This window comes from Trichosurus vulpecula, chromosome 3 (assembly GCF_011100635.1).
Source record: "Trichosurus vulpecula isolate mTriVul1 chromosome 3, mTriVul1.pri, whole genome shotgun sequence".
NCBI lineage: Eukaryota > Metazoa > Chordata > Mammalia > Diprotodontia > Phalangeridae > Trichosurus > Trichosurus vulpecula.
The window spans coordinates 205300585-205321081 of NC_050575.1; the positions used below are offsets into that span (position 1 = coordinate 205300585).

At 41.1% G+C, this 20497-nt stretch overlaps 1 protein-coding gene and 1 pseudogene across 1 annotated transcript in view; one reads left to right on the top strand and one right to left on the bottom strand.

Annotated features, from left to right (window-relative positions):
- Positions 1-84: 84 nt before the first annotated feature.
- LOC118842373 lies at positions 85-2649 on the top strand (annotated as a pseudogene).
- Positions 2650-14989: 12340 nt separating this feature from the next.
- Positions 14990-20497, bottom strand: part of NPC1L1 (NPC1 like intracellular cholesterol transporter 1) — a 43526-nt gene continuing 38018 nt past the window's right edge. The window contains exons 17-19 of the mRNA XM_036749038.1: positions 20358-20471; positions 20080-20242; positions 14990-15807 (exon numbers count right to left, since the gene is read on the bottom strand). Of these exons, the coding sequence (XP_036604933.1) occupies positions 15596-15807; positions 20080-20242; positions 20358-20471 (489 nt within the window). The 3' untranslated portion in view covers positions 14990-15595. The remainder of the gene's footprint in view (positions 15808-20079; positions 20243-20357; positions 20472-20497) is intronic.

The following is a 20497-nucleotide window of genomic DNA, read 5'->3' on the forward strand; positions in this document are numbered from 1 at the left end:
CCTGAACCCGGGTCTTGTCAAGTGCAGTGCTTGCTCTCCCAGGCCCCAAGGAGTGCCCCGTATTCCCAGCGAACCCGCTGAATCATGCTGCACACTGAGAAGGGTACGGAGCATTGCCGGTTCTTTCCGACTGGATTCAATGTGCTGATCTAGTTTTGTTAGACGGATTTTTTTTTTCTTCTCTTTATAATTCTTCAAATGAGATAATCCCTAGAGCATTCTGGAAACCCTGCAAACTTTATAGCGCTGTTTATATGATTTTTTTTCTCTGTTGGGGAGAATATAAGAATTTAAAGGCATTGTAAAACTTCAAGTTATTTTAAAAAGTCTTAAAGAAATTAAGAAACTGGAAAACTTTTGCTTTAAGAGAAAATTGCAAAGTTTTAAAAAGCTGTTTTGAGCAGATGAAAGGGGTGTTTTTTTATTAGGTCCCTACTGTGCCCTAGACAGGCCAAGTCTGGAGTGCTAAGTTCAGTCTGGGGCATATTTGGGTGACATTAATAAACTAGGTGGATAGAGTTGTGGGCCTGGAGGCAGGAAAACCTGAGCAAATCCAACTGCAGACACTTACTGGCTATGTGACCCTGAGCAAGTCTCTTAATCCTATTTGCCTCTCAGTTTTCTCGTTTGTAAAGTGAGCTGAGAAAGGAAAAATGGCAAACTGCTCCAGTATCTTTAACAAGAAAACACCAAATGGGGTCATGGAGAGTTGGACCTAAGTCAGAACAATAAAAAATTGAAGGGTGACCAGAAAAGTGGAGAGATCTTAAAACGATAAGATTTAAATCTGGAAAGGACCTTAGAAGGGTGTCTAATCCAGCCCCTCATTTTACATTTATAGGAAACTGAGGTCCAAAGAGTTTAAGTGGGAGACCCAACATTAACAACAGGAAGAGTTCAAACCCTGGTCCTCTAATTCCAAATCCAGGACTTTTTTCTGCCAATAGATTGTGTAATAGAAAGATAAGTTGATGAAACTGGAGCAGTGGTATCAAGCTCAAATAGAAACTGGGGCCACTATTGACTTACTGAAAACCATATATAAGCCAGGAGCATTTGGTGAAGTGGAGGGGAAAGGGAGCATAGTGGCTGCCACTAAGATGTCTGAGGGGAAAAAAAAAAACATTTTGATCCATCAAAAATCCCTAAACTCGAGTTGCTCAAAGACCAGCAATATGTGGTGAGACTGATGGCCCCATTCAACATCAGATGTAGGACATATAGTGAGTATATGAAGGCAAGAAATTTAATGCCTGGAAGGAGACTGTGGAATGAGCTATATATGGAATTTTTAATTTATACATCAAAAATACCTGTTGTCTAGCTGAAATTACCCTCAAAACAGACCCAGAGAATACAGATTATATCATGGAACCACTCAAAATTTCCAGGCCAAGAAATTCCTGAAAGTTGAAGAGAAAAGGGTACAGAAGGAAAGAGAAGATGAAGAATTAAATAATCCCATGAAGGGGCTGCAGAATTGGAACAAGGACTCCAAGCTGGAGATGGAGATACTGGAAAATCTTCTGGAGCTGATGGTGCTTACCCAGCGCTAGGCTAATGTGGACTTTGAAGTGATGTTACAGCAGTACCAGCTGTGTGAAGACGAGAAACTCCAGTGAAATCAGGAGAAAGCCCAAATGAAAATGGAAAGAACAAAGCCAGGAAATGGTGACTGATAGAAGACACTGACTCTGACGAAGAGTCCTACCCAGCTGCGCGTTCCAGCCATCTTAGAGGAAGTCTCACAGCTAAAAAAACAAAAGTTGGAGAGCTGGGAGTGGAGTGTGGGGGCACTTGGCAGCAAGTCAGAGCTGGCAGGCCTGGTTGTGGCAAAGAGGTCAGCTGCGCCAAGACCCAGTAGCTGCAGTGAGCATGTGGTCTCACCCTCCACTAGCATAGTCATACAGCAGTTTGAAGGAGGCTGATATGTCACCCAGGATACCCAGTGTCTCATCCCTGAGCCACTGGGGGGCATACTCAGACAAGTGAAGATAGCAGCAACAGCCTCTGGAGCAAGGGAAGCCCCAGACCCTCAAGTCTGTTCCCTAGCGGAGCCAGGCTGGAGTGGGTTTAGTTCTTTGTTCAGTAAGCACAGCAATGTAAAGAGGAGGATTAGGCTGGAAGCAATGCTGCCAGAGATTCTATCTAGTGAGCTCTGTATGCTTTCATCACTACTTAGTTACTCAGGAACTGACTGTTCTGCTCCTCTCCCTTCCAGGCCCCTAGGACCTGGTAGGACTCAGTGTTGTGGTACTTTTCCTCTGAATATTTCCACTTTAGATAGTGGCAACTGAAGATCTGACATCCATTCCTATCCTAGTGCTCCCATAACAGCAGGGATGGACCTATAGAAGATACTGGACCACAACCCTGCTTCCTTTGGACCCCTGCCCTTCATGCTCATCAAGCCCAGGCAGCCATAGCAGAGTTGCTGGGGAGGTAGGGAATCACTTCTTTCTTCCCAGAATTCATTTATCTCTGTCACTAATATGTCATTCATCACATGCCACACAGCATGACATTTTTTATCAGTGCCCAGTGCTAACACCATGTGTGGTAGATTTGCCTTCCCCCAACCCCGTAGCTAGGTGGCTTAGTGGATAGAGCACTGGACGTATAGTCAAGAAGGCATAAGACCAAATCTGATCTCAGACACTTAGTATCTGTGTGACCCTGGGCAGGTCACTTAACCCTGTTTGCCTCAGTTGCCTCATCTATAAAATGAGCTGGAGAAGGAAATGGCAAACCACTCCAGTGTCTTTGTCAAGAAAACCCCAGGTGCGGTCATGAAGAGTCAGACATGACTGAAAATGACTGAACATGTGCCAAGCACTGGAGATACAAAATTCTTCAAGCAGCTTGCAATCAGTAAGGGAAGACAAGACTCGAAAGGAAACTGAAAAAGTGAGAGGAAGAGAGGAGATAACCAATGTGGAGGCTTGGTGGAAAAAGGTAAGCCCCAAAGTAGAGCACCCGGGTAAGAAGTGAGTTTTCTAAACTGTAGTCTCCTTAAATGGAGATTGGAAGTTCATGGCCCCACCCTTCGATCAAAAAGTCATACAGAAGAAGGTTTAGATTTGTGCTTGGCTTTTAACTTGGAAACTATGAACTTTGTTTTTTAACGTTCCATATGTTTCAGTATAATTGGTTCCTTTTTTAATTCATTGTATGCTTTTAAAAACATTATTCCAAGAAGAGTTTCTGAGAATAGGTTTTACCAGAGCACCAGTGAGGTCAGTGACACAAAAATAGCTTAAGAACTCCTGCCCTAGAAAAGATAATTAGAAATAAGGGTGGAATTGCAAAAAGCAAAACAAAACACGTATTTCTCCTCGGTGTAAAGAGGAACTTCTCAATATGCCCCCACTAAATTGCAAACTCCTTTAGAATAGGGATTTTTTTTTTGTATTGGAATCCCCAGTGCTTAACATGGTGGCTAGCATAGAGTAGGCACTTAATAAATTGAATATGGCTAGAACCAGAAAGGGCCTCTGAGACCTTCTAGTTCAACCATCTTATATTATAAATGATGAAACTGAGACCAGAGGTTTAGAGATTTGCCCAAGATCACACAAGTACTTAAGTGGCAGAGCTAGGATTCAAACTTAGATCTTCTGGTTCTAAACTAAGCCTTTTTCTGCAGTACTTCACTATCTGGAGAAGATTCTTGTTCAGGTATGTCTAGTACTAGTTGTCCTCAGGGGTCCCTTCCAACTCCAAAATACTGTGCATCAAATTCAGTGAGTTAGAGGAATGCCCACTCCAAGCATGTGAAGAATTTCCCTGGTGGGATGGACAGATGAGAACAGTTCATTCCAAAGGCCACGAAGACGGCTGAAGCAGGCCCTGTGGAGCTCTTGGTGCTTGGTCAGACATCAAGGAATCCTAGGACATCCCCTCATCCCCAGCCATAGCCAATCATCTTGACTTTTGTCCCACCACTGGATTTCAATGATTCAGGAAGAGAGAATGAGGCTGATGACTTTTTTCAAATCTACCTCACTTAAATCCAATTCAGTCACTAGGCATGATATCCATGGTGTCATTGGTCCTCTTCTAAAACAAAGGATAAACAACTGTCCTTCATCTACCGTCAGCTAGGGCCCTGTTTTATTCATCTTTATAACTCCCACCTAACAGAACTTTGTAGGTTTTAGATGTTCAATAAATATATGTTGAATTTTTTGTTATATTTATTGAATTATATTTATCATTTTTATAAGGTTTATAAAATCCTCCATGCAGGGACCACTTGAGTTCTCCCTTTAGTTTCAGAATTTAGAAATCTTGTCCAATGATTTAGTCACCAAACAAGGATTAAATTGTAAGTTATGTTTAATTGTATCAATGACAGATTGTAAAATTTAAGTTGTTACATTTGGTTCCTGTTCTTTTATTAATTACTTATGCAGAGTCTTGATTGATCTTTGTAAGAGAGAAGGATTGGAGAGAAGTAGGGTAAATGACCTTCACCATGTGTTCTATATTGAAAAGACTACTGGTTGAACATCAGGATTTTCAAGCTGATCCTCAAACATATATACAATGACCTCCATCAGGACACACCTTGGGAAGCAAAAGAAAGATGGCAAGTCATGTCCAATGTGGTGTTTGTCACTTTTGAAGGAAGCTTCCCAGACAGAGGGCTGGAATTGTCTAGAGGTCCACATAATTTCCTTTAAAAATAAAGGTGTACATTAATTAATAGGAACAGCTTGGTGAAAAAAAGACAAAAAACTCTAGTCTTGGAATCCAAAGAGACCTGGGTTTGAATCCTGCCTCTAATACTTCATAACCATGTTTAAGTAACTGCCTCTCTCTGAGCTTTAGTTTTCTCATCTCTAAAATGTTGGGGGAGTGGGGTGGGAAATAATAACCTGTAGGAAGAGAGACAGCCTGGCATAGTGCATAGAGACTTAGCTTCATTGTCAAGAAGACCTGGATTTAAGTCCTACTTCTGACACCTAGCAGTGTGACCCTCAGCAAGTGACAACTTCTTGTGGTCCAGAAGGTCACAAAGACTGTAAGTTACAAGTGCTGAACTACATTGGAAGAGGAAGTTTCTGTACTAAAATTCCCTCCACCAATGAAATCACAGATCTGGGCTAAAAAAAAAATTCTTGTAGCATTTACTTCAGTGGTAATGCCCACTGTGAAATTAAACTTTATGCAACATGGAGCAAAAACCATGTGTGAAATCTTACTCTCATTCATAGCCTTTTGGCAACAAAACTTTGTGATTTCTTTGCATCTTGTTATCTCTTTACTTCAGCGCTCAGAGGTTGTTCCAGGTATCATACCTGTGTTGCCCCGCATGTATTATTTGAGCCACTGCAGTCCTGGCAGACATACAGTTCAGCTTGTGTGCTGCCTTCCTTTAGCCTACTAGAAGATAGCATATCACAGTTAATTATCCAGCTAAGGAGTGTAGTATTTATATTGTCCACCAGGTAACACTCCTCCTAGAGCCATCACACTAATTGCCTTTCAAAAAGCTAACATATCCCTTCTGGGTACCATAGGAGATTTAGCATACAAATACCTGGGTTGCTATGCATGGCCACTTTTGAATTTTAGTTAGGGAATTATAATGGAATGTTACCCAAAACATCAAAAATATGAAATCTAGAGCTATAGATCTCCCATACTTTATCTGAATATTCCTCTCGATAGCCATGACACCCCACATTCATAGGACTCCAATATTCCATGTGCTGTGAAAGCAGTTGGTCGAATAGTAGATGGAGCACTGGGCCTGGAATCTGGAAGATCTGAGTTCAAATCCAGCCTTGGATACTTACTAGCTTTATGACTCTGGGTAAGTCCTTTAACCCCAGTTTCCTCAACTGTAAAATTGGGATCATAACAGCACCTACTTCTCAAGATTGTTGTGAGAATCAAATGTGATATTTTTTTTTAATTTAAATTTATTTATTTAACATATTTGGTTTTCAGCATTGATTTTCACAACAGTTTGAATTACAAATTTTCTCCCCATTTCTACCCTCCCCCCCACTCCAAGATGGCTTATATTCTGGTTGCCCTGTTCCCCAGTCAGCCCTCCCCTTTATCACCCCCCCCTCCCCTCTCATCCCCTTTTCCCTTCCTTTCTTGTAGGGCAAGATAAATTTCTATGCCCCATTGCCTGTGTATCTTATTTTTTAGTTGCATACAAAAACTTTTTTTGTTTTTGAACATCTGATTTTAAAACTTTGAGTTCCAAATTCTCTCCCCTCTTCCCTTCCCACCCACCCTCCCTAAGAAGTCGAGCAATTCAACCTAGGCCACACATGTATCATTATGTATAACCCTTCCACAATACTCATGTTGCGAAAGGCTAACTACATTTTGCTCCTTCCCAACCCATCCCGCTTTATTGAATTTTCTCCCTTAACCCTGTCCCCTTTCCAAAGTGTTTGTTTTGATTACCTCCACCCCCATCTGCCCTCCCCTCCATCATCCCCCCCCCTTTTATTTTTTTTTATCTTCCTCCCTCTTCTTTCCTGTGGGGTAAGATACCCAACTGAGTATGTATGGTATTCCCCCTCAGGCCAAATCTGATGAGAGCAAGGTTCACTCATTCCCCCCTCACCTGCCCTCTCCCCTCCTCCCACAGAACTGCTTCCTCTTGCCACCTTTATGCAAGATAATCCACCCCATTCTATCTCTCCCTATCTCCCTCTCTCAGTATGTTGCTCTCTCATCCCTTAATTTCATTTTATTTCTTTTAGATATCTTCCCTTCATCTTCAACTCACCCTGTGTCTGCTCTCTCTCTTTTACATGCATATATATATACATATACATACATACATATATATAGACACATATATATACACATATATATAAAAACACATACATATATATACACATACATACACACATAGATATATACATACATATACATTCACTTATATATATACATAAACATATATATATATATATACACACACATATGCATATTCCCTTCAACTACCCTAATACTGAGGTCTCATGAATCATACACATCATCTTTCCATGTAGGAATGTAAACAAAACAGTTCAACTTTAGTAAGTCCCTTGCAATTTCTGTTTCTTGATTACCTTTTCATGCTTCTCTTGATTCTTGTGTTTGAAAGTCAAATTTTCTATTCAGTTCTGGTCTTTTCACTGAGAAAGCTTGAAAGTCCTCTATTTTATTGAAAATCCATATTTTGCCTTGGAACATGATACTCAGTTTTGCTGGGTAGGTGATTCTAGGTTTTAATCCTAGCTCCATTGACCTCCGGAATATCGCATTCCAAGCCCTTCGATCTCTTAATGTAGAAGCTGCCAGATCTTGGGTTATTCTGATTGGGTTTCCACAATACTCAAATTGTTTCTTTCTGGCTGCTTGCAGTATTTGCTCCTTGATCTGGGAGCTCTGGAATTTGGCGACAATATTCCTAGGAGATTTCTTTTTGGGATCTATTTGAGGAGGTGATCGATGGATTCTTTCAATTTCTATTTTGCCCTGTGGCTCTAGAATAGGCAGTTCTCCTTGATAGTTTCTTGAAAGATGGTATCTAGACTTTTTTTTTGATCATGGCTTTCAGGTAGTCCAATAATTTTTAAATTATCTCTCCTGGATCTATTTTCCAGGTCAGTGGTTTTTCCAAGGAGATATTTCACATTGTCTTCCATTTTTTCATTCCTTTGGTTCTGTTTTATAATATCCTGATTTCTCATAAAGTCACTAGCTTCCACTTGCTCCAATCTAATTTTTAAAGTAGTATTTTCTTCAGTGGTCTTTTGGACCTCCTTTTCCATTTGGCTAATTCTGCCTTTCAAGGCATTCTTCTCCTCATTGGCTTTTTGGAGCTCTTTTGCCATTTGAGTTAGTCTGTTTTTTAAGGTGTTGTTTTCTTCAGTGTATTTTTCAGTATTTTTTTGGGTCTCCTTTAGCAAGTCATTGACTTGTTTTTCATGGTTTTCTCGCATCCTTCTCATTTCTCTTCCCAATTTTTCCTCTACTTCTCTAACTTGCTTTTCCAAATCCTTTTTGAGTTCTTCTATGGCCTGGGGCCAGTTCATGTTTTTCTTGGAGGCTTTTGTTGTAGGCTCTATGACTTTGTTGTCTTCTTTAGGCTGTATGTTTTGGTCTTCTTTGTCACCAAAGAAAGAATCCAAAGTCTGAGACTGAATCTGGGCGTGTTTTCGCTGCCTGGCCATATTCCCAACCAACTAACTTGACCCTTGAGTTTTTCAGTGGGGTATGACTGCTTGTAGACTAACGAGTTCTATGTTCTACGTTTGGGGGGGAGGTGCCAGCTCGTCAGAGCCACACTTCTCCTTCCCCAAGAACCCCCAGTCCAGACTGGGCTTAGATCTTCAGCAGGCTGTTGCACTCCTGCTCTGATCCGCCACTTAATTCCTCCCACCAGATGGGCCTGGAGCTGGAAGTAACAACAGCTGTAGCTGCCCCACCTCCGCTGCCCCCGGGGCTGGAAGCGGAACTGTAAACTCCTTCCACTCCCGCAGCTTTTCCCACTAACCTTCTCCGCAGTCTTTGGTGTTTGTGGGTCGAGGGGTCTGGTAACTGCCGCAGCTCACATATTCAGGGTGCTAGGGCCCCCTCCGCCCGGCTTCTGGTCTGGATGGTCCACTGCTGTTCAGGCTGGGTTCTGCTCCACTCCGTTCCCAGCTCCCAGCTCCGTGTGGAATAGACCTCACCCAGAGACCATCCAGGCTGTCCTGGGCTGGAGCCCTGCTTCCCTCTGCTGTTCTGTGGGTTCTGCCGTTCTAGAATTGGTTCAGAGCCATTTTTTATAGGTTTTTGGAGAGACTCGGCTACGGAGCTCACTCTAGTCCCTGCTTACCAGCCGCCATAAATGAGATATTTATAAAAGCACTTAGTACAGTGCCTGGCACATAGTACACAGTACTATTCCCTCCCCTTCCATACTATAAATCCTATTTATTGAGCTTAATGAAAATTACAGGAACAGGGATGAGAATCTACATGGAACCAATCATATGAAGGCATTTTCTAAAAACTCCCCCAGCTGATCTCCCAGTTCTTCAGGTGTATCCCTTATAGTTATAGAGAGTTGCCTACAGCACTGAGGGGTTAAATGACTTGCTGATATGTCAGAAGCAGGACTTAAGCCTGGCTCTTCCTTCTTCCAAAGGCAGCTTTCCAAGTCTTGTCAGAGATGTAATAAGGATAAAAAGTCGACTTTGTGTTGGGTAGTGGTAAGAACACTGATCATGGAGCAAGGACACCTAAGTTAAAGTCTCTACTTTGTCACTTACTATGTGGCTCTTGGCATGTTTCAGTTTTTATCATATTAATACCTCTCTGGGTTATAATGAGGAAAATACTTTGTAAACCTTAAAGTCAATGATGGGAGTATGGTTGTACCCATTTTACAGATTAAAAAAACAGACTAAAGGAAGTTATACTTACACAGCCGTGTCTCAAACTCAGTTATTCTTATCACTCCCCAAGACTGAATCATAAATTTATTGTTATTTTTTACAAATGATCCTGCTGGAAACCACTGAAAACATTTGTGAAGGACAGAGCTCCTACCAAAACTATTGACTTGACGGATATTTATTTAGCACCTACTAAGAAGAAGCGACTGTTCTCAGTATCGTTCCTAGAAAGCCTTTTCATGTTGACTTCAGCTGGTACATTTTGGAACCAGGATCATGATCAAAATTCTTTCTGGCTTACAGAATAAATTCTGTTTATTCCCAGCTTTTCATACCTTGACACATTCTCTGATCCACGAATCACATTTTTCTGTTTGGCTCCAAGGGGCAGAGGTAAAGGTTGCAATGGCCAATTCAAACTAGATGTCAGGAAAAACTTCCAAACAATTAGAGTCCTTCTAAAGTAGGCTGAATGTCCTCAAGAGTAGGTGAATTCTCCCAGCCTGATGGGCATGTTAGAGTGTAGATTATTTTCATATATATACGTTGGACTAGATGGCCACTTTCCAAGGCAAATTCTTTGATTTTAACTCTCTCCTTACTCTGAATTCTCCTACCAGTTTGTACATGTCTCTCTTTTTTTATATTTAACATATTCTGCCTTGTGTTATAATTATTTATGGGCAGCTAGGTGGCACAGAGTCAGGAAGATTCAACTTCCAGGGTTCAAGTACAGCCTCAGACACTTACTAGCTGTGTGACCCAGGGCAAGTCACTTAACCCTGTTTGCTTCATTTTCCTCTTCTAAAAAATGATCTGGAGAAGGAAATGGCAAACCATTCCAGTATCTTTGCCAAGAAAACCCCAGGTGAGGTCATGAAGAATCAGACATGATTGAAAGCAACTGAACAAGCCTCAGGTTATAATTATTTATAGAGGTATGAAGAGGCAGGAGTTTGGGGGAAGGTGGTTCCAGGAGGAAGCAAGAGAGCCAGGGTCATTAGTGAGGACCCTCTTTGAGTCAGTTCTTATGAGAGTAAGGGTCATGTGCTCCCCAACCCACTTCCCCCATTTTCCTATCCACTGTAAAATCTTTTTCAGGCCTCTTTTATATTAGATAATTTATCCCATTCTACCTCTCCCTTTCACCTTCTCCCATGTATTCTTTCTCATCGCTTAATTTTATTTTTTTAGATAATCATACCATCCAACTAAACTCACACCTCTGCTTTCTCTCCATGTATACTCCTTCTAACTGCCCTAATAATGAGAAAGTTCTTATGAGTTATAATTATCGTTTTCCCAATGTAGGAATATAAAGTTTAACCTTATCAAATCCCTTATGATTTCTCTTTCCTGTTTACCTTTTTATGCTTCTTTTGCATCTTGTATTTGAAAGTCAAGTTTTCTGTTCAGCTCTGGTCTTTTCATCAGGAATGTTTGAAAGTCCTTTATTTCATTGAAAATTCTTCCCCCCCCCCCAAAGATTATACTCAATTTTGCTGGGTAGGTGATTATTGGTTTAATCCTAGTCTTTTAACCTCTGGAATATCATATTCCAAGCCCTCCAATCTTTTAACGTAGAAGCTGCTAAATCTTATGTTATCCTGACTGTGGCTCCATGATATTTTATTTTTGTATTACTTTCTTTTTTTAATTTATTTTTTATTTTTAGTTTACAACACTCAGTTCCACAAGTTTTTGTGTTCCAATTTTTCCCCCTCTCTCTCTTTCCCCTCTCCCGCAAGATGGCACACAGTCTGATATAGGTTCTACATATACTTTCATATCAAACTCATCTACACAATAGTCAAGTTATAAAGAAGAATTATAACCAATGGAATGAACTGTGAAAAAAAAGAAACAAAACCAAAAGAGAAGAAAAAAAAGAGTAAATAGTTTGCCTCAATCTGCGTGCAGGGTCCTTAATTCTTTCTCTGGATGTGGATAGCTTTTTCCATCATGAGTCTTTTGGAGCTGCCTTTGAATCTTGTATTGCTGAGAAGAGCCAAGTCTATCAAAGTTAATCATCACAGATACCATGTGTCTGTAATCGTGTATAGTGTTCTCCTAGTTCCACTCCGCTCACTCAGCATCAGATCAGATTTTATGAAGTCCATCTACTCCTCATTTCTTATAGCAAAATATAGTATTCCATTACATTCATATACCACAACTTGTTTAGCCATTCCCCAGTTGATGGGCATCCCCTTGATTTCTGATTCTTTGCCACCACAAAAAGAGCTGCTATAAATATTTTTGTACAGACGGGTCAGTTTCCCACTTACATGATCTCTTTGGGATATGTAATAGGAGGGCAGAGTTTATAATCTCAAAGAGGATCATAAACATGTCTGAAAGGTTCGGAACCGCCGGATATAAGAAACTCTCAAAGTAGAAGGTAGAAGAATCAAAACATATATTTAGGCTCCACAGTAACCAACCCATGAACCAGCAACCCCATTTTGATATATTGATCAAAAGCTTCCAGGCCCAATAAGTACGCCTTGAAAGAGTAACCAGGAGGCTACAGAGAAGCATGATTGCGTAAAGCAAAATCATGCTTCCCCCTCTATGGTAAAAAGATTACCCACTGGCCTGAAGTCTTTGTTCAGCTTCCTCCCGTAGGTCAGCTCTGCTACTGGCAGCTCCTGCTTCAGCTGTGGCTGTGGCTGTGGCTGCGGCTGTGGCTGTGGCTGTGGCTGTGGCTGCGGCTGTGGCTGCGGCTGTGGCTGCGGCTGTAGCAGCCTCTGGTTCCAACGGGAGCTGCTTTTAACCATCCAGCTTCTGCGGGGGTGTAAGGTACGCCGGGGAAAGCACAGGTTCTTTCAATCTGCTTAAGCAAGGTGAAGGGGTTGACCGGGAAAGCACAGGTTCTTTCCATCAGCTTAAGCAAGGGAAGCAAGGTGAAGGGGCCGACAAGCTTACTCCAGTCCAACATACAAACAGCATTCAGTTCAGGGGAAAAAGCCAAACTAGTCAAGGCCACTTGTTGACTAAGTGCTAAGGAGCCCATTTTTGGTTGCCAATACAGGATATAACCCTAGGAGTGGTATTGCCAGGTCAAAAGGTCTGCACATTTTTATAGTCCTTTGGTACTTTATAAAGTACTTTATATATATAAATATATATATCCATTATATATATAAATATATATCCATTATATATATATATATTTTTATATATATATATATATATATATATATATATATATATATATATATATAGTACTTTATAGTACTTTAACTGTTTACTTTTGGCTACTTACATTATTTTCTCCCTGATCTTGGAGGTCTGAAATTTGGCTATGATATCCATGGAAATTTTCATTTTGGTATCTCTTTCTGGAAGTTAATGGTAGATGCTTTCAATTTCTGTTTTATCCTCCGGTTCTAGAATATCAGGGCAGTTTTCCTTGATAATTTCTTGAAAGATGATTTCTAGGCTCTTTTTTTTTTTTATCATGACTTTCAAGTAGTCTTCTCTTTGATTTTTTTTTCCAGGTCAGTTGTTTTCTCAATGAAATACTTTACATTTAATTTTATTTTTTCATTCTTTTGATTTTGTTGGATTGTTTCTTGATGTTTCATAAAGTAATTAGCTTCCATTTGCCCAATTCTGACTTTTAAGGAATTATTTTCTTCAGTGAGCTTTTGTACCTCCTTCTTCATTAAATTAATTCTTCAGTGAATTTTTGTGTATCTTTTTCCATTTGGCCAGTTCTGCTTTTCAAAGCATTCTTTTCTTTATTGGATTTTTTTTTTTTTGCCTCTTTTGCCAATTGGCAGATTCTGTTTTTTGAGGTGCTATTTTCTTCAGTAATTTCTTGTGTCTCCTTTACCAAGCTGTTGACTCCTTTTTCATGATTTTCATGCCTCACTCTCATTTCTCTTCGGAATTTTTCCTCTACCTCTCTTACTTAATTTTTAAAATCCTTTTTCAGATCCTCCATGGCCTGAGACCAAGTCATATTTTTCTTTAAGCCTTTGCATGTAGGAGTTTTGACTTTGTTGTCTTCTTCTGAGCATGTGTTTTGATCTTCCTTGTCACCATAGTAACTTTCTGTGGTCAGAATTTTTTTCTGTTTGCTCATTTTCCAACCAATTTCTTGACTTTTAATTCTATGCTAAAATGGGGCTCTGTTTCCCAAGTGGAGGGGCACTGTCCCAAGCTTCATGTTTTTTATGCAGCTGTTTTCACAGGTAACTCTAGGGACTTGTAAGTACTTGGCTCTTCCAGAGTGGTGTGATGTAGGGAGAGATGTATTTACCATTCTCTTGTACTGTGCACTGGTTTGTGAGCGACTAGAAGCACCCCTTTTCAACCCTAGAACTGTAACCAGGGTGCCCACTCCTCTGCAGCTGCAAGCTCTGCTATGCTAGAATTCCTCTTTGCAGTAGGACTAAGATCCAGGACTGTGATACAGATCCAAATGTAGGCAATGCAACAGGGTCCTGTCCCTGATGCCAGTAAAGGGACCCCTGTAAACCAATTGTCCAATCCCCTTACTGTCTGTGGGTTGAGAGGTCTGGAAACCACTGCTCTTGCAACTGATTCAGTGGCATCCTGAGGCCTGCTCCTGGTTTGCTAGGACCTGGTCTGCTCTGGAACAGCCTTGTTGAAGTTTTCAGGAAGAGAGAGACTAGATGAAAACTTATTGGGTATATTGTAAAGAAGGTTCTTTTTTTTGATATAGGTTTGACTTTATGTCTGCCAAACTCCCTTTCAACTCTTGAGATTCTGTAGTTCTGTGATTCTATGAGTTGGTAACCAAGTTAAAATCCAGTGTCCGGGTTGAGGATTCATTAAAGGATTACTTCTTTGGAATATTTGCTCTGCACACTGACAACCTACCTCCTCTTCTCTGACCCTGGATCTGTGATCCTCTGATCATTTCTGCTCCAATCTTCCCTCTCCCTAGATGCTACTACTTTTGCTTCCTTGTTGAAAATGGACATTAGCACATGATTAGGCTAATTATACTTATCAGAGCCCTTCTCCCTGATAGAATGAAAGTAATTGAAGGAGTATTAAAAAGGGGATAACTCCAGAGATACAATGGATACTTGTCACTATAGTAGAAGAGCACTGCATCTGGAATCAGAGTACCTGGGTTTGAATCTAAGCTTTCTTACTAGCTATGTAACCTTGGAAAAATCATTAACTTCTCTGGGTCACAGTTTCCTAACCTATAAAAATAAGGGTTGTAGTAAATGACTTCCATGCCTAATCTTATAGAGAGTATATCCAGAAAGATACCCAACAAGAACATTTGGAAAATTGATATTACAGGAGAACCTGCCCAAATATAGCCCCATGACCATAGGACAAGTCACATGCAATGAAATTTAACCCATTATCAGCCTCTTGTGAGCATGCTGGTAAAGAAGAGCTCTCTGTAGGAGCCTGGAACCTTCCCTGGGATCAGGAAACCACACCAGGCAGAGACCATGTCCTTGGAAATGCTCTACACGTAGATTCAAGAAAACCAACTGTGCAACTACAGGATGGGGGGAGACATTCCTAGGCAACAGTGCCTAGGGGGTTTTAACGGACTACAAGCTCAATATGAATCAATCATGTGGCAATTCAGGAAAAAAAAAAGTTTACTGATATTTGGCTGCCTTAGGAAAAATGCAGAAAAGAAGGTGGCTTCATCGTATTCAGTCCACAATGTTCAGCTCTGAGCACCAACTTTTAGGAAGGACATTGATGAGCTGTGGTATATCTTGAGAAGAATGAGCAAAGGTGTAAGGGGACTGGAAACCATTCCATATGGGGATTAGCTGAAGGGACTGAGGAGACTACTGTCTCCCAGTATTTGAAGGGCTATGATGTAGAAGGGGGATTCAGCTTGTTTTCTGGTGACTGCAAAATGGAAACACTAGGAGTAGTGACTGAAAGATGCAGCAGGGCAGGTATTACAAAGAAGTAAGTAAAAAACTTCCTAAGAATTAGTGGGATGGAAAAGTGCAAAGGTATGCTTCCTGAGGCAGCAGTTTCCTTCTCATTGGTATGCTTCAGGTCAAGCATAGACTAGATGACCACTTGTTGAGGTGTTGTAGTCTGGATTCCTGCCTAGGTACTGCTTAGACTCACTGGACCGTAAAGCCCTTCCAACTAATTCTGTGATTCTGTGATTTGGTGAGATGCTCTGAATGACAGAGCCATGGACTAGACAGCTTTTGGTACCATCAAAGAGGTGTTCGTTCACGTATTTTGGTTCCACTGGGAAGCTTGGTCATATCAGCCTCAAAATTCCAGTTAGTATAGGAGTTCAAGTCAGGATGGAATGAAGGAGGAGACTTTGAGAAAGAAGCTTCCTTCACAGGGTTTGCCATGCTTGCCATGGTCTTCTCTTTTATTTGCTGTTCTGCCAGGACCAGAACTGGTTTGACATCTGGCCCTAAGAGAGACCATGAGAAGACAAGAAGAAACAGTCAACTTACAAATATAATAGAATATTGTTGTCATAAGAATATGACTGTGTTGTAAGAAATGGATAGAAGTCCAGAGAGCCATGGGAATGAATAAATGAATGAATGAATGAAAAAAACATTTATTCAGGGCTTATTATGGGCCAAGTTCTATGTTAAGTGATAGAGTCCCTGCCCTCAAGAAGCTCACACTCTTTAATTGGAGGAGCCAACAAATAAAAGATTTATGTGAACTGATACAAAGTGAAATAAGCAGAACCAGGAAAAAACAAAATAATGAAAACAAGCTAAATGTTGGTCATCCAAAAACAAAATATACCAATAAAATATATTTTTCTTAAAGAAATGGTCAAATGGATTGCTTCAACATCCCTAACTAGGAGAGATGGAGCTCATCCTGGTCATTGGTTCCATTCCATTAACACCTGACCGTGTTATACAGGGAGGAGCATTTAGTATCCTAGCCTGTTGCCCTGAGGATTCAATATAAACTCCTCTGTCTGCTATTTGAAGCCCCTCCCAAGGTTACCCTAGTCTGTCTTTCCAGGCTTGGTGCATATAACTCCTGCTTATACACTTTACTCCCAGGCTGGCCCACTTACTTTCCCCTCTCCTGCTCCTAAGCATTTGCCCAAACTGTTCCTGGGTCCTAGAATGCCCTCCTTCCTCGCCTCTGCTTCCCAGAGTCCCCAGCTGCCCTCAAAGTTCAGCTCAAGGGCTACTTCCTACATTATTCCTTTTCTGGTACACATCCCCATTTTGGGGGCATTCTTCCCAAACATATTACTCTGTATTTACTTATCTGTGTGCCCTCTTATTTCCAGCCAGGACAGACTGTTTTTGGTTTTGTCTTTATAACCTCAGTGCTTACCACACAGTAGGTGATTAATAAATATTTGTTGAATGAATTTCAAAGTTCTTGTCTTTTTTAGGGCTCCTCTCCTTTGATTGACAAGCAACACCGAGTAATTTCATCACAAAGGCAGGAAAAAATGAATAATACTTGGCTAAAAAGAAGTACTTGATACCTCTGCTTATATCAACTTGACAAGCATTTAGTAAGCACCTCCTTTGTGCCAGGCACTGAGATAGGCTTCAGGAATTCAAAGACAAAAAATGAAATAGCCATTGGCCTCAAGGAGCTTACCTTCTTCATAGGAGAAATAACTTTTAAACAGATAAGTCAACACGAAGTAAATTAAAAAATAAACCTAAAGTAGTTTTGTGGCAGGGTGGAAAAGATACTGGGGGAATAAGGAAAAGTCTCATGTAGGAAGTAGGACTTAAGCTGAGCCTTGAATATAAAAGCTAAGGATTTCAAGAGGTAGAAATGAAGAAAGGAAGCAGTCCAAGGTTGTGAGTGAGGCTGTGCAAAGGAATGGGCATGAGAAATCAAATGTATATGGAAACATGAATTAGACCAGTTTGACTGTGATGTGGAATTGTATGAAATCAGGCCAAAAAGATAAATGGGAACCAAACTGAAGGGCTTTAACTACCAGAATTGGGTTGTATTTTATCTTTGGGATAGTAAAGAGCCATTGAAGCTTTTTGAGCAAGGTAGTAACATGAAATAGCTCTCATTCTATCGCAACCCAACTGGGGCTTCTTTGAAATTTTGCCCTCCTCCCCAAAAATTTAAGTCATTCAAACTGTCATTATATAGAACTATAACTTAAATACTTCAATGAGAGAGAGTCAAATCATAGTTGCTGGCATATGATAAAATGTCCCAATTAGTACTCAGAATATCCCTTTCCCATTCTGACTTTCTAGGACCTTTCTTCCTAAGTGACTCTGAAAACAGGACCTGTAACAGATTCAGTATGTTCCCCCATCTAAGACTGGAAGAGGCTAGAGGGTCCAGGATTCTCCACAGGGCACCAAGGGGGAGGGAGTTATATGTGGGTGCTGGACATTCTAGATTCATGCTGAGCCTCGTGGTGCCCATCAGCTCTGCCCAAGCCCCTGGCTGCACGCTCCAGGCTTTAGAAGTTTATAGATCACCTTGAGTTTGCCTCTGCACTTGTAACCTCCCTATCCTTCCTCCAAAGTCTGGTCCAGCCTAGCTCAGAGGGAAGGAAGAGAGCAATTTCAGGTCCCTCCATAGTTTCAGTCACTTCTGAAGAGTTTCCCTGGGAGACTTGATAGGAATTTCCCCAAAATGAAAAAAAAATGGATTTTTTTGTTTATCTCTCAGCTGACAGGTGGACCAGACTGTTAGTCTGTCCCCTATCTCCTGATAAGGAAGGCCCTGGAAGATTCCAAAGACACCTTGGGGTCTGAGACTCCTGCTGTAGCCTAACAGCACCATGCACTGAGCTGTGGGAACCTCTCAGTCCTGAGGCTGAGTATCACTGTAGCAATGAACAGATACATTTATATGTTAAGCCAGGGCTGTCCAACCTTAGGTTTTTATTGAAACCATAGACAACATATTTTGATTTGCCATTTTAGTGAGAGCTCTGCAGTAGCTTGGCTTCCTTTACTAAAGCATTTATGTAAATTTCTATGCTTGTAGGTGGGCTGCATAAATCGAACTATGGGGCCACATTTTGGACAGCCCTTTGTTAAGCTATTAAAGCTTTAAACTGCAATGAGACTTAGGATACACCTTTGTATATAGTAGCAATGTATGGATGTCGCAAGCCACTCCAGTGCCTTTACCAAGAAAACCCCAAATGGGATCACAGAGTCAGACACAATGGAAATGATTCAACGAAAAAGGGGAGGAAATGGCAAAGATACTGGAGTTTGCCATTTCCTTCTCCAGCTCATTTTAGCGTTGAGGAAACTGAGGCAAACAGGGTTCAGCGACTCGCCCATGGTCACATAGTTAGTGTCTGAGGCCAGATTTGAAGATGAATCTTCTTCATCCCGGACCCTGCACTCAATCCACTGAACCACCTAACTACCCCACTCAGACAATTAATTACTGGCTATGTGACCATGGGCAAGTCTCTTGACTTCTTTCAGGCTCAGTTTCCCTATCTGTAAAATGGGGATAAAAATAACACCTGCCTCACAGGGTTGTTATGAGGATCAAATGAGATAACATATGTAAAGCTCTTTGCAAACCTTAAAGTACTATATGAATGCCAACTGTTATCAGTATTATTATGTGCCTAATGAATTTGGGGGAACCTTAGGAGTCTCACACATATTTGGGTACCTTTTTCAATTTAATCAGGGATTGACAATGACTCTTGCCCTATAACCTTATCAGGATCATCGAATAACTCTTCAGTTTGGTCAGAGACTTATTACACACACATACACGTCCCAATTAATACAAATAATGAATCCCCTGAAGGGGTCACATGTATTCAAATTCACACTATTCAATGTTAGAATTATATAAAATGTGTCATTTTGTTCCAGCCCAATGGAAATATGCAGTACAGAGTTGAATAATAGAACTCCTTTAGGGGAATTCATTATTCACATTAGTTGGGACCTAGTTGTTCTGTATACATAGATATAAGTCTGGACCATATGTATATGTGTGTATACACACATACACATATGTTAGCATATATGTATACACAAACATATTTGTGTATACATATAAATTTATACTGAGCTTCTGCCTCATATTCCCAAAGCCAATTTAAATGTTGCCCAGATCTGTGACTTCATGTGGTAAGTCCGCATGAATAAATAAATAAGAGCTCCCTCCACCAATTCAGATCAATACTACCTGTAGCTTAGGGCATTAGAGAGGGTCTGGACTAAGGAGAGGTTAAAGGACTTGCCACCCAACTACTGTGTATCAGAGGCAGGACTTGAACCCAGGCCAGCTGTCTATCATACAGTAATGGAAATAATCACCATCACCATCATCATCAAAAGAAATCACATTAAGGGGCTGCAAAGCACTTTCACCACATACCTCCATATGGAGTAGGTAGAGGGAATATAACTAATTCTATTTTGAGGTGAACAAACTGGGGCTTGAAAAGTTTATAAGCACAGTCCAATCTGGGGATGTTCTGCTTACGATAAAACATCACTATTCCTCCAAGAAGCACTTTCTAGCCCGCATCTCAGTCTACCCCATACTTCAGGCCTTCCTTTAGAAGAGTTACGGAAAGAATCTAATGGAGGCAGGTGTAGGTTAGGCCCCTTTGGTGAGCCACCTGGCAGCACCTACTTATGCACTCTCTCTCTGGGGCACACATTCTGAAACTATAAAGACAAACTGCAGGGGCCTTTGAGAAGTACAGTCTCTGGGACCTTACCAAAATAGCTGAGGAGCACAGGCAGAAAGATGAGACCGTGCAGCATGCCAAAGATGGTGATGAGGAAATTGAGACGAAAGAAGAAGATCTGGATGAGTTGAGACTTGGCGAGGCCCAGAATGAGGATGCCAGGGAGATTGGTCATGGCCACTCCAGCAAACACCTACAAAATCACCAACAGAGCACAATCAGAGCTGGGAAAAGGACATCTTGATAGGGCTAGCTGGGTCCACTGAGCAAATCCTGAGGGGCCCACACCTAGCCATGGCTTTACTTACCGCACTGCCCATAACGATGGTGGCTTCTTTGGCCCTCTCCAGCCGAGTGGGTTTAGTACTGATGGCAAAGGAGCGGGTAGTGTGGGAAACAAACTCCACTGAGATACCCACAGCCTAAAGTGGATAAGGAAGAACAGTTA